Source organism: Belonocnema kinseyi, chromosome 3 (genome assembly GCF_010883055.1).
Source record: "Belonocnema kinseyi isolate 2016_QV_RU_SX_M_011 chromosome 3, B_treatae_v1, whole genome shotgun sequence".
In the NCBI taxonomy this organism is placed as follows: Eukaryota; Metazoa; Arthropoda; class Insecta; order Hymenoptera; family Cynipidae; genus Belonocnema; species Belonocnema kinseyi.
Genome location: NC_046659.1, coordinates 2,313,570 through 2,328,846, shown reverse-complemented (window position 1 = coordinate 2,328,846; position 15,277 = coordinate 2,313,570). Strand labels below are relative to the sequence as shown.

General features: G+C 36.2%; 1 protein-coding gene across 2 annotated transcripts in view; it reads left to right on the top strand.

Moving 5' to 3' along the window:
• The window catches only part of LOC117169451 (MIP18 family protein galla-1), an 85,761-nt gene extending 75,090 nt beyond the window's left edge, over positions 1-10,671 (top strand). For both annotated transcript variants that reach the window (XM_033355833.1, XM_033355834.1), the window contains exon 3: positions 9,956-10,671. In XM_033355833.1, coding sequence (XP_033211724.1) covers positions 9,956-10,056 — 101 coding nt within the window. In that variant the 3' untranslated portion in view covers positions 10,057-10,671. The remainder of the gene's footprint in view (positions 1-9,955) is intronic.
• Positions 10,672-15,277: the final 4,606 nt, after the last annotated feature.

Sequence of the window (15,277 nt, the reverse complement as noted above, 5' to 3'; positions counted from 1 at the left end):
AAAATCACTTGTTGTCAATAAAAAGGGCTTTTTATTGTTATGGTATTTCTTTAATCGATGTTTTCTCTAAATATATCAATTTTATCAAAAAATTATATACCATTGAAAATATGCATCTCCAGGAGAGGACCAACTTTTGTTTCAAACTTTTTCCTGTAAAATCAATTTCAAGAAATTTCACCTGAGTTTCCGGCGACTTCGAAGCCGCCTGGCAACACTTTTGCATCCAGGTAAGTGCCTGGCAATGCGCAGGTGCTATTTCTAATGTCAGCCCCTACATGTGCACTAATTTTCAACCTTATCCGAGTCACGTAAGTTAACTGCCAAAAATTCGCAACTTTAACAGGTCGCCACAGGTAAACGCATCCACTCACACCTGCCAGGCACCCATTTTTACGTTCCTCATCATCAGACGAACATCTCATGTGAAAATTAGCCTTATCCGTATCACGCTCCCATTTACGTTGTCAGCCCACGGTATATAACCACCTATCTCATGGTCGTGATACGTGGTTAGAACTGAATCGTTACAGCGATTTTGCCGTGAGGGGGTGCAATTTTATAGAATGGAACCCGCCATTCTGTATTTAGAAATGAGTACTCGAGATGGATAAGATTTGATGAAGATTGCTCACCCCCGATATTGAAGTCAAGGTCGAGTGTTTCAGCAGTCTCTTCCGCGGCTTTGTACAGAAACGCTCCTTTGTCTTCTTCTGCTTGCTTTGACCATTTTAAGAAGAGCGCCTCGTCCATTTGCGACTATATGTGCTGTACTCAGAATAGTCCTGTTGTCAAGACATGCAAGATTCAGTATTCCTCGACCACCTTGAGGGCATAAGATGTAAAGTGGCGGAACAGAAGATTTAAGGTGCATGCTTTTGTTCATGTGCATAACTTTTGGTGACCCGATCTCAAGGGATCTAAACTCGTCCTCCGTAGATGTCATGTCCTGAATTTGGCTCTGTGGCACGTCTCGCTATGTATAGGTCTCTCCAGCGCCAAGTTGTCATATAGCGCTTCAGTCGACGAGAGCAGGGTCTTCGAGGATGCCATTAGGCTTTCCTGGCTTCAAACTTTGGGGCATTTTTCTAGCTTAAATTCCATTTTAATATCCTGATTGTATTTTTCAGCAATTCCTAGATTGAAACGTAGTTCCTATTTATTTTTAGCATCCATGTAAAATATATGAGTGGCAATGGGAGGAATGTTGATGGGAGTAAGAAACGAATGTATAACAGGGAAAGATAAGAAAGAGAGGAAAGAATAATAGTAGAAGAGGTAAAAATGGGAAGAGAAATTTGGAAGCTGGTGGGGGTTTATGTGAACGGTGATATGCAAGAGAAAGCATAGGAGATGAAAGAAGATGGTAGATCAGAAAGGAAAATATACAAGCTCAGGAGGTAAAAGGGGAACGGTAATTGATTATGTGATAGTGGATAATGAGGTAAGAGAAAAGATCAAGAAACTAGAGGTAGGTGATTATCTTGATTCGGTTCACTTTCCCTTAATAGTGGCATTAGAGGGATAAAAAATCAATAGAAATATGAATAAATGGGGAGCAAATGTAAAAAGTGTAGGAAAAGGGGATTGGTTAAGGAAAAAAAAGAACAGTTTAGAAAAAAGGTCAGAAATTTCAAAATAGAAGAGGGAAATGTGGACAAGGAGATGGCAAAAATGATAGGAGAAATAAAAAGAGGATTAGAGTGCACAAAAAAAATGAAGTTAGTAGAGGGGGAATAGAATTGGATGGGATGAGGACTGTAAAGAGAAAAAAAAGGAGGTCAGAAAGGATTAGAGGCAGATGGAAGAGAGTAAAGTTAGAAGAAGTAAAAGAGTTTAAATATTTGGGATATGTCTTGCAAACGTATAGAGATCATAGAGATCGTATAAGAGAAAAGATAAAAAAGCAGTAGGGGTAATGAAACAGATATGGGGAATAGGAAAAAGAAGGTTAAAAAAATTGGAGAAGGAGAATGTTGTTATTTGATACACTGGTATGGACAGTATTAAGTTATGGAGCAGAGATATGAGGGTGGAAAGAAAGGAAAGATATTAAGAGTTTACAAGAAAGGTATATAAGGTGGACACTAGGGGCAGACTGGAGGCCGCCAGGATATATGGTGAGAGAAGAAGCACAAAGGGATAAATTAAGTATGAGAGCGGGAAAGAGGGCATAGAAATTTGAGACGAAGTTTAGAGAGGGAAAGGGAGGGGAGTTAGTGAGAAAGTGTTTGATGGAGGTAGAAGAGAGAAGAGAGAGAACGATAGAATTACCGACACGGGAAGAAGAAAGGAGGGATTTTTTTTAATGCTAGAAACATAGGAGACGGGACTGGAGTAAACAATGAAGAATTGGAAAGAAAGGAGAGGGAAAGACAATTAATAGAAAGATGGGGGATGATTGAGGATTCAAAATACAATAAATGGTATAAAAAGATGAAAAAGGAAGGAGTACTAAAGTATTTAAAAAAGGGATGGGAAAGAGAAGGTGGACAAGAATAGCACGATTTAGGTTGGGGAAAGACTAAGGGAGGGAATGTATTGGGAAAAAGAAGAGAAAGTGTAGAATATGTGAATGGGAGATAGAAACATGGGAGCATGTATGGGAAGGGTGTAGGAGAGGAATGGAAGATAAAGGGAGCTAGCAAGAGAATGTGGTTAAGATTCTTGGGGAACATGGATTAGGAGAAGAATGGATGAAGGAGTTGGAGGGTGCTAGAGGAGAGACTGAGACAGAATGAAAGAATGCATGTTAAAATAATGGCACATTGGAGGTATAAAAAAAGTGTAAGAAAAAAGGAAACGGAAGTCGCTTAAATTAGAAGCGTAAAGATTGTAAGTAATTTTGATGTAATAGTATAAGGAGAATAAGTTGATTTTGCGTTTTCATGCTCTCTCTCTCTCTCGGTTGCACTCTCGCTTTCGTTCGCTCGCTCACTCGTTTGCTAATAAATCCTAAATTGCGCTATCGCGGGAAATAGAGATAAGGAACTAGAAATAAGATTGTATGTAAATAGTTGTAAATAATTGTATATAGTAAGGATAAGATTTTTAAAAATATATGCAAGCGGTTGTAAGAAATGGAAATCATGTAAACCCTTAGGTAACACATTATGAATAAAGAAGAATATGAAATTTTCAATGTCAAATTTGACAAATTAATTTTTTCATTGGGCATTTTGATAAACAATGATAAATCGAAAATTATTTTGTATAAATTAATTGCATTAATTACCAACCAAGTAAGTCTTATTTGGAAAAAGGATAATCATTTATTGCAAACGTAAGAAAAAATTGTATAGCCCGATTGAATGAATTGATCTTAAGTTCAATGTCAGAAATAATTTTCATGGAATTGCATTTGCGATATTATTCAAAAATAATTTCTTAATTCAAAAAGTCTGTCAATTTGAAACTTATTTTCGAAATGAATTAAAAATAACTTGTTTTCTTTTCATTTTCGATCATATTTTCTTGTATTTTGAAGTCATTATACATATTTTAACATAATTAAATTTTTTCAAAAGTGACAACTTTTTATTTTTAGATAAGAAAATTTTTTCGAGTTTCAAATTTGATTGTTCTTAGTATCAACTTTCTACCAATTTTTCCGATGTGATTTAAAAATTAATTTTCGAAACAGAACTTGAAATAAGTTCATTTTAGAGTGCATTACATTTTTGTCTAACGTTCCACATCCATGATTCGCCTTTTTTCATTTAGAATTATTTATTCGTTAATTATTGTAATCAAATTTTGAATCCTTTTTTTCTATATTTACGATTTATAATTTATCGTCAAGATTTCCAATGACAAAATTAATTTTTCAAATTTGTCATTGATAATTTCATATTTGAGAATCTCTCGGAGAATCTATATATTATTTGAATTTTCGACGTTATTTTGGCTCATCTGATTTCGTGCTGGCGCATGCGCTAAAGCCGTCACACAAGATTCCAATTTCTCCCGGATTATTTCTCTTATTTCCCCTTATTTACCCCTATTTGACGTTATTTTCACGTTATCGTGCTACTCAGTAAGCTAAATAGGGATTCCCTTGTTTATAATCTGAATTCTAATTCTAATAAACTCTACACTACTGCAAATACCTATATAGGTGCCTGTAAAGGTCACTAATAGCATTCTATATAAGGATCCTATAAGTGACCTATATAGGGTCCTATATAGGTCAGTATAGGTGCCACCTACAGGAAATATAACAGCTTCCCGAATAGGATCTTTTATAGAATCCTAAATGATTCAATGGTGAGGGTTTGGGTTCCTTCTTCCTACTTTAGAATCCATTTAAGAACCTGTTCAGGTTCCTACTACTAGACAATCGCACAGTCAAAAATAACTACTGCGCATCTGTATCTGCTATAGAAAAACTACTGCGCAACACTTCCGGCTCATGGTCTGTCCTATATAGGTCACTAATAGGATTCTATATAGTATCCTATGCAGGAAGCTGTTTCATTTCCTATAGGTGGCTCCTATACTGACCTATATAGGATCCTATATAGGTCACTTATACGATCCTTATATAGAATCCTATTAGTGACCTATATAGGTATTTGCAATAGGGCAGCTTACTGATGCTTATCGATTCTTATTTTTCCTTATTTCTTACTATTTTGCGTTACATATAAGACATTTAAGAAGATTTCCAGCGTGAAAATGGTTAAACTTGTGAGTGAAAAGACCCTCGGTGACAATACATCAAAGTGCGTCAGTATTCGTTGATATACCACCAATTAACAATAGGCGAAAGTTTGATCGAGGAAGATCATTTCGAGATGATAAAATAAATATGGTATAACAATTCACTGCCGATATATTAATTTTTTTAGTAAAATGGTCGATATTGCATGTTGTTTATTGTTTCAACTTTTTATTTGTTAATTGCTAAAATATTTTCAGTCTAAAACTATTTGAATGTCAAGAAGAGACCTAGAACTTATTTCCTAAATTTTTTCAGAATTGCTGACACCTCTAAATATTTTAAATAAAATTAATGAGGATATCGTCATATATGCCCGACCGTGTGCATGAAAAAATATATGCCCGACGAAGGGTTAATCAACACGAAATTTAGTAAGCTTTCTAACGATTACAATATATCTTTCTAGCTTTGTGTAGCGTATAGTTTTCCACTTTCTAAAACAGGCTAGGGTGGTACATAGCAAATAGAATTGAGACAAAAATGGTCTAATATACGTATGAAATCTATGTCCATTTCTGATAATTTTCCGCATCTAAAACCATTCTAATAATAATTCACAACAATTTTAACACCAAATAATTTTTTCGCACATTGAAATGTTATACTGAAGAGTTTGTTTTAATACATTTTTCTTGACAAATAACATGTACTTGAAATGAATCAATGATGTTCCCTAAGTATATGTGCATTAATTTTAACCAACTTCAAGTATACTTACAATATTTTCTGTTTCACAAAAAAATTATATTTAGGTCCGACAAATTATTCTCATAGTTATAAATTATATTGATACTCATGAATCACATTGGGAAAACATCTAAGATTTTTTCTTTCGTCGCCTACCCGTTCTATTCTCCCTTGTCATTTGACTTGAAAAACTGAGTCGCGTTATTTAGTAAAATGTTAAAGTCTCCCTAGCAACCAGCAGCGCTGGCGAGGCTTTGGTATTAATTTCACGCTAATCGCACCTCCACCCAGCGACTTTCGAGGAAATGACCTTCGCTCGTAATCTTTAATGTGATGCATAAGTGTGGACCAATAATCTAATACGTCCACTTACTAGTGCTTTAGCTGGCTCACGGCCACCGGAGCTAGTTGTTCAAATGTACTCATAGCCCGAAAGTGTACACCTTGACGGGAACTCTGAACAAATTTTTCAGTTTCACTTTACCTGCCTGTCGCTTTATTTTAAATCTGTGTAACCCACGGCTTGCATGCCTTGTCTACGGCAGAATCCGAAACAATTTCCATTGCAGTGAGGATTACTCCTGTGTTGGTAGGAGATCTCATTGTAGCAGAATAGGATTCCATCTTCTCCGTAGTAAGCATCACCTATTTGTCTTTCAAGATCAACATCACCCAGAAGAATCTCGTAATGGGTACGAAAAGAATTACTCCCGTGTTGACTGGAAGCCCCGAATCACCACTGAACCGAATCTCTACCTCTAATGTGAGCTGTTGTCCCTTCCTACTTGGCGTTCTACCACCTCTGTCATCAGACAACCAACAGAGAGTCAGAGAGCCAGATGCAACCGTGCTGTCCATTCGTCACCCCAAGTGAACCGAAACTATCGAACGGCGTCTTACTCACTCAACGAGTCTCTCCCCCAGGACCCTCGATACCTCTGGATTACTCTCAGCCAGTGGGCACCCGGAACGGTTGAACGGGCACGAGCTCTCCCCCGAATTAACAGCTCTTCTCGAGATTATTGTTAAGGAGTAAGGCACCAACTAATTTTGGCGAACCCACAGAAGAAAACTCCAGAGATCAACGACAAGCCAAAGAGAAAATAGAAGGATTCTATACATTTAAGTCTTTAACTTTAGAAATAATATGAACAATTCCTTTTTTAAATTGTAACTTCTAAATTTCTTAAGATCATTAAATCATTCTTAGTCGTTGAAAGCGAGGGTTTGAAAGGTGCTATTTCCGACGGATTAGCCTAACCCAATTCGCCGCGCACATGCGCAGTCATAGTCCTTTTCATTTAAGAGCGGAAGCTTAGGTGCCGCCATGACACTTAGCGGGCATTTAAAAATTTCGGTCTTATTTTTGGTAAAATTTACACTATCGTACTTAATTTTAATGTACAAGTGAATGAAAATGATGTGCCAGGTGAAATGTTTATTATTATTATATAATATATAATATTATATAATAATTTATTTTAAAGTGTGAATTTGCAATGTAAAGAATTCTAAAATGCAGATTTGGAAGACTTGAAAGAATTAATAATCCACAAGGGTTTGAATTTGAATATTTTTGATAAACAAACATGTTGAGTTGAACAACTGTAAATAGATGTAAATAATGTCATGACTTTTTTAATAAACTGCAGTGCGAGTATAAATAATCGAAAAATACTTTCTTTCGAAAGACGATTTTAATTTCATGCTCGAAATTAAAGAAGGTACACGCTGATTTTAATTTTCAATTTTGAACTGTTTCAATGAGAGAACGTTAGTATTTAAACAACTTTAAACATCTGATAAAACCTTCATAAACTATTTGTAATAAAAATAAGTTACAATTAATAGAATGCAATGAGCAAATGTAAGTATCCTTGTTTACATCCTTCACGCTTGAAAAATACTCGTCTCTGCGCGCACATAACCTCACCCACACATCACTTTTACTTTATTTCGCGCAATTTTTAATATGTTTTTTAAGTGAACCATCGGGAATGTCACTCTTTCGATATATTAAACAGGGTTTTGGAAATATAATAAAATAATATGTACATTCCAAGTAGGACTTAGACCGACTGTCACTTTTGCACTTTTTAAAACAGCACCTCTTGTGCGCACCAACCTTTTTTCTTTTCAATTGATTTTCTCCTGGTCGATTAGACATTTCTTTTTTGGGAAGTTTTTTAACTTCCAATTGTTCGAAATAGTTTTGTTTCGTCAATGTTTACTATTCCCACATAAGTTTCAGTTAAAATTGACCGAAACTCACATGGAAGTGCTATATTTCTTTAGCGCTTGCGCGATGTCGTTTTCTTAAATGAAAAGGTCTATTGAGTGTGCAATGGTGTGACTGCACATGGTTGGTGGAATCTAGAGGAACAAAAACTGCATATCGATTTGTTAGAACTGCTAGCTGCTTTCTATGGGCTCAAGTGTTTTGTAAAGGAGTTGAGTTTATGTTATGTGCTATCGAGAATAGACAAAAAACCGCCATTGCTTATACTAATAGAATGGGTAACATTTAGTATCCTAAGCTTATAAAATTATGCAAGGGGATTTGGCAGTGGTGTGAAGAGTGCCAATTATGGATTTTTGCTTCCTGCATAAAATCACATGATAACTCCATTGCAGGAAAAGAGTCCCGAATACTGCTAAGTGAAACTGAATGGGAAATATCCACCGAAGTATTCACAGAAATTCAAAAAGCTGTAGGTTTTTTTAAAACTGATTTGTTTACTTCGAATGTTAATGACAAATGTGTACGGTTCTTATCCTGGACGCAAGATCTACAAGTGTATGCTACAGATGCATTTACTTTAACCAGGCTTCTTTTCTCCGTTTTCTCTCTTTTTGAGGTCTTTGCAAAATAATAGCAGATAAGGCTCATGGGGGTATAGTAGTTCTTTTCCGGCCAATAGCTTTTATTCCCAATATTCAAATTACTTTTAGTGGATGATTTGATTTATTTAGGTCCTGATAATGAATTTGTGTTATCCCCTTATAGGAAAAATCACTGAGAAAAATCACCTGAAATGAAGGTCAATCGAAATTTTGCAAATAAGTCTCGTCCGAATAGATCAAGCACTTCCTTTTCTTCTCCAGTTATCCTTTGTGTTTTGCGATTTTAATTTCAAAAAAGCGTAATGACTACGTCGATACAATAGATATATTCAAACGAGACATATTTGCATAATTTCGATTGCACTTCATTTCAGAAGCTCATGTAATCGTACAATTTTCAAGACCTTATTTAGAATTGTTTACTTTTTCAGAAATTCTTCCACTTTACAGTATTCTTCAAATGATTTTTAAATCACAAAACTTCCAAAAATTATTCCTTATATACAATTTATATCAATTTTTTAAATTTCTTTACAATTATAATCAACGCATTTTTTATTATTTTACATATTTTATTAAAAAGCAATTCACAGAAGCTGGCATGACTTGCGTAAAACGTCAAGCTATACATAAACCAGTTGAAAAATATTTGATGGGCATAATAAACGACGTGAAAAGCAAATCATAGTCTAACCCCTCGAGACACACCCATTTTTTTAGATCACGGACCAACCGCTTCTCAACGACGACTGACTGCTCTGCAGATTATATTAAGCATTTTAAACTATAGTTGCGACCTCGAACTATATTACCAGAGCGTAAGAGGCCGTCCAATTTTCATTTTTTGAAACAATTTCAGGATCAAAGAATGTTTTGTGGGTCAAATTGACCGAGAGTCTTCTTCGAAGTTTAAATGTGTATGAAAAAGTGCGCAGTGTCCGATTAACATGTTATTATAAACTTAACCAATTTTTAGAGGCATGTGAGGTAGGCATGTGAAATCCAACTTTCGAGATAAGTGTTGCAAAAAATCCTTTTAAAAACAACATATTTCGTCTGATAACGATTCTGTGTCGTGAGCATCGCAGTCTGTCTGGTTTCAAATAAATTCGCCCTCCCATGACCTTAATGCCAACACTCTAAAATTTGTGTAAATGTGCTTATAAATATTAAAAGGTACTTAAATTTGTGTAGTGGGACGATGGTCGTGGCGGCTAAAGCGTAGACTTCAGACCCACTCCGTCCCCTTTTTTTTGCCGCCTCGCACTCTGGAAGAGCCTCGGCGGCCCATGCGGAGAGGACTAGCCTAGCAAGGGAGTTGTTCCTCTCCGGAGAGTCGTGAGATTGGTACCTCTAAAGAAAATTGTTCTCTAAGTACTTGAAGCTGTTGCTCTTGGTGGTTCGGAACCCACGTTAAACTATAGGTCTCCCTCCCACGTCCAAGTAAGTGTGTGGGGCGTGTGTAAGGTAATAGGGAAGAAGATAAAGAAAAATGTAAACCCTTAGGGGACACATTAGAGGATTCCATTCCATATTGAAATTAGCTTAAACAGACATTTTTAAAGGTTTTGTTTCTTATTTGTGTCCCATGTATTCTTCCATACCTCAAGCTTAGAGCGAATGTTTAATACCCAAACTAAAAGCAGATGTCACTCCTTAATTTAGGAGAATAAAAGTTATGTTATATTATTTCTTTTTCAGTAAACAAACAGATCAATGACAAGGAAAGAATTGCAGCTGCCATGGAGAATCCTAATTTACGCAATTTGGTTGAAAAATGTATCCAGGAGGAGGATGATTGATATATATATATATATATATTTAAAAATTTGTCATAAGGACAACCGCAGGACTTCGTCGGGAGCGGGTGCTAATCTGAAAAATTGCACCCGCTTCCGAAGTGACCGAAGAGACCGAGTGTCTCTCGACTGACACTGATACTACTAACTTTTATCGGCACAGAAAGAAAAAGACGTAGAAAAAATAATTGTTAATAGCCAATTATTTAATAACTTTGAAGCTTTATTTCGTAAGTCATTGTATGACTTGCAGGTTGGAAACAGAACCTTATATTTGACTAAAAACCAAGTTTAATCTTCTGATATTTCAAGTACGTATATGCACAACACGGCAGCTCTGTAAATGTTACAAGAATAGATATCTAAATTCGACTGTCGTTGCTTGTTACTAGTACCAATTCTCAAGTGGTGCTAACCTGCGGATCAGTCGATTTTACCGATCCAGTCACTATTCTTCACTGTTTACTCAATTCTGCCATTACGAATTATCATCTCAGTCTTGACGGATAATATAAAAAGATCTAGTTTATTTTGAGGGTATAGACTATAATTTTGACGCCATTATAAACTGTAAAAAATATTGCTAACAATTATTTATCAATTAAACACAGTGTAACATTACTCTTTTTCGCTTGATAAGAGCATGTCATTTATTACTTAATTTATACACCTGAGCCCCAAAGATAATTTTTCCTTTAATAGTTTAAACTTAGTTTTACTGATAACTCTCCACCGTCCACGTTATTTTTACTACCTCCGCCGTCCATGTGGGACCAAAGCAGTGTTCAATTGGTATTCACTCATAGCCAAAGGTTAGTCCATTCTGTCCTCATATGAGGCAACTTTTTTTTTGGGGGGGGGGGGGGGGGGGGGTAATGACGCATCAACTTGTTTCTTCTCGATAAAATTCGACGTTGATAAATCACCTGGGTTCCATCTAAATCCCTGAATCTTAAAATAATTCTCTACCGAAAATCCTTTTTATACATAATTATCTCTGTTCTCAGCGTCTACAATCGCTCTTATTTGAAAAGTCCTCATTTTTCTGTTGATTTCATTTTTTTTCTTCAAGTTTATGTTTTAACAAGAGAAATGGGTTCACGAAAACGAGAACAGATTTGCACGTGAATTTTATTTTGATAATTAAATTTTTTGTGTTTCGCTATGTATATTCTTCCACTTATTAAAATAATCATAATAACGCCAGACAGCAACCCAATTTACTGTTTCCCCAGGAAAGACCTTTTTTTAAAATGAAAACTGATTTTATAACTAGTCGTCCACTCCGTGCAAATCTAGGTGCAATATTTGCGGACGGAGTTTCGTACGGTTTTCCTAACAATAAGCGACGATATTTATCATTTCCAATTCACGCTTGTCTAAACTCTACCTCTGAGTGATCAAACATCTTTTTAAAAGAAGTATCTTATTGTATCTTGGAGATTTTACTAATTACCAAAATTTGTGTCAATACTCACTCTTATAAAGAACCGATTGATCATCCCTTCGTAATTTCTTTAGAGCCAACAGTCTTCCTTTTCTAATTTTTACTATATGAGTTCCCATAAGAATAGGTAAAAGATCTAGTAGATAGTTTCTTGAACGAGCGTCAGTTTTTTTTTGCGAGTTGATGATCAGTAAGTCGGCAACAACTCTGTTAGGATCACTAAGATCCTAATCACCATAGAGCGGTAAAGCTAGCACCTATGAATTCCCATTAAATGGGTAAAAGAAATGTGGTGGGCGCTCTAGCTTCACTCTATGTGATCACGTCCCGACACGTCACAGAGTTGCGGGAAACTCTAAGAGTACATGTGTGTAGGATTTTTCGAACACTTTAAAGGGTTCTATCAAATTAATCTTTTCACTTGCTAATTTTCGAATTGAACGGATATTACATCCAGTCTTTCCTCTAAATCACCCTGGCTAACAAAATTCCCGGAAGATCTGACACCATTCCGAGGATCCAGAGAGCCGAACGCAGTACACCTCACTCCTAGTAGTGATTATCGTCGACTGCCTATCGTACGTTCTCCAGCAATGATAGTGGTCCCGTTCTCGCGGAATCTGCGATACCCACTTTGTCGAGAGGTTGCGCACGCAACGGCACCTGTTTCGCGTAGTGGTACTTTTAATCTATGTAACTGTTTCGTTCAAAAATTTGCCAGTCATTCAGGGGCGTATTTATTTTCTGTTTCTCTCGCTATAAAATTGATTTTATAAATATGACACATAAACCTAAGCACGGTAATCGATCATCTTAACCACTACAATATTACACGAGTTGCTATCTGTAAAATAATGCCGAAATTCATTTTTAACTTAGGTGACGATACGGGTAACGACTTCAGATTACGCGTCTACGCTATCGCGTGCGCCCAACAAGAACTCTCGCCTTTAGCTCATATCGATACAATACGGTTGCCACAGTCGCAGAACAAAAATACTTCTTTCTCGAGTAAACACTCAACTATAAGCTATCTATGAATAAGTTTTGCCGTACAAAAAGTTGTTATCTATTAAAAGACTCACTCGTTGGGGAAAGGAGTAATGTGGGGAAGGGATAGAGAATTTTCAGATTGATCCCGAATTCTCGTGTTATTTGTGTGAATAACACGTTCGTTCATTAATGACTAAGGACTTTAGTTTCATGTGTCATTCACTCTACTGACACTCTTTTTATTAACTATTTGTTGCCATACTTTCCTGTCCTGGCATACTTCTCTAGCTTCTTTTATGTCCATGTATTTTTTTCATGCAGACTCTCGTGTTTCTGTGACTTCTTATGTTTCTTCTAACTAGGGTCTCATTCACACATTCTAACCATTTTTTCCGCTGTCTACCTCTGGGCACGCTGCCATTTACTTTACCTTGATACAATTGTTTCGTTAGTCGTTCATTTGGCATTCTCTCAACATGCCCGAACCATCTTAACCGATTTATTTCCCATGGGTCTACTAGCGTCTCTTCTGCACCACATTCTTTTAAAATTATCTCGTTACTTACTTTTTCCATCAGTGTTTTCCCGCATATTATGCGCATGAGTCTCATGTCAATTGCGTTAATTTTACTCTTATCTTTTTCTTGATAGTCCCATGTCTCGCTACCGTATAGTACAGTCGGTACAAATATAGAATTATGTATTGTTATGTTAGCTTGATTTGATATATTTTTACTTCTGATAAGGTGACCTGCTCTGCCAATAACCTTCTCACCTTCGTTTGTGCGTCTACCTAATTCCTCATCTATCTTCCCGTCCCTAGTAAATAAGCTACCAAGGTATACCAACTTTTTAACTTGTTCAATTCTCTCATCATTTAATAAAATATTGCATAGTGTTTTCTTACTCTTTCCTTCGAACACTATAGTTTTTGTTTTATTTGCGTTAATTTTGAGGCCCATGCTCTTCGTGCTTGCATCTAGTTTATTCAACATTCTTTGTAAGTATTCGATTGACTCTGCCCTAACAACCTTATCATCTGCGAACGCTAACCCATGTACCTTTACTGTTTCGAGATCCACACCCTCTTCGTCGAAAAGAGCCATTCTTAAACACTTGTCCATTAATAATATAAATAACTATGAAGACATAACGCATCCTTGTCTAACTCCTTGAATAATAACGTATCAGTCACTCAATTTCCCATTCACCCTTACACTCGTTTTTATAACTTGTAGCAGTCATGTTATTTTCATTGCCCTACGAATAAGTATTTTTGAGTATCTTTTACTTACGGTACTGAATAAGCTAATCTCTCTGTAATTATTGCAGTTGCTTTTATCTCCCTTTCTTTTGTATATGGGTACGATAAGCGCTTTTTTCCAATCGTCTAGAACGTCTCCTATCTTGAAACGTAAATTAATCAATTCGCACAGTCTATGTGGTATGTACCTTTTTTCAAGTTCTTAATTATATCCCTAACCTCGGTGACACAGACTTTCTCAATTGAGTTTTCTATCGCATCGTGTTCAACATTGCAATTGTGGTATCCTATAGCTTCATCTGCGAATAGTCTCTGAAAGCCTCTAGTATTTCGTCTGCATCACATACCTTTTCACCCCTACAATTTCTCATGTTGACAAATTCTGTACTTTTGTTTCCTTTCATTTTTTTATAAAGCAGTTTCTTGCTTCCTTCAAAGTCGTTTTGTATTTTCAAAGTTCTCCTGTACGCTTCTCTCTTTGCTTTTTGGGCAGCCTGAATTTCATCATTCCACCACGCATCACCAGACATTGTTCCTACGATTATCTTATATTGGAAATCTATTCGCACATCTGGTTTCTGTAGGTTCTCAATTTCGATTCTTGTTTGCTTTGTTTTCTTGGTTCTCTTTTTTCTCCATCCCCGACCTAAGTCAATTTTTGAGATCAGAAGGTAATGATCAGTATTGCATTCAGAACCCCTCATGACCTTTGTATCTTTCACTAACTCTCTTAGTCTTTCATCCGCAACAACAAAATCAATTATACTGCTGCTATTTCCTAGTACCTAGTACTTTTTCTGTATCCTGATTTTGGATGCCCACCCATCCGCTCATGTCTCCTAGTATAATTATTCCTTCCCCCTGTTCGCAAATATTTATTGTGTCATTTAAAGTGTCCAGAAAGCATCTTTTACTTCTCTGGGATCACTACCAACTGGCGCGTAACATGCTATGATAAATAGCCTTCTGATTCCTACTTTCATTCTAGTCCACAGCAGTCTGGAACATACGAAATCATGGTCTCCGAGATGCTGCTTTGCTCTTTCATTAAAAATCACACCTACTCCTTGACTACCATGTGATTCACTGTCTACTCCTGACCATATTTAAAATCCGTCTTGCAACACGCCGTTTTTTATGTCTTTAGTTTCGCATCCCTTTTTCTTTGTTTCAGGCACACATAAAATATCTAGTTTCCTCACGTCCATAGTTTCACGCTATTCTTTTGCCTTGAGATCATTTAACCCCTAGCATTTCAAACACTCTGTCTCCATTCGTCGCCTGAAACATGACCTTTAGATTTTCCGTGTGCATGCTTTTTGTCAATTAAAGTCCCAGTCATTTCCGAGGCTATTTTTTAGTTTGTATTATTCATTGTTTAGATTATACGCCCAAATATCACCTTTATGCAATAAGTTTATTTTTTGAGTCGAAATCATGTCAAAGTTATGTAGCTAATCGTCATATGGTGCAGATTGTAGTTATAACGTCAGTCCTACCAAACTCAGTTAATAAGGGAG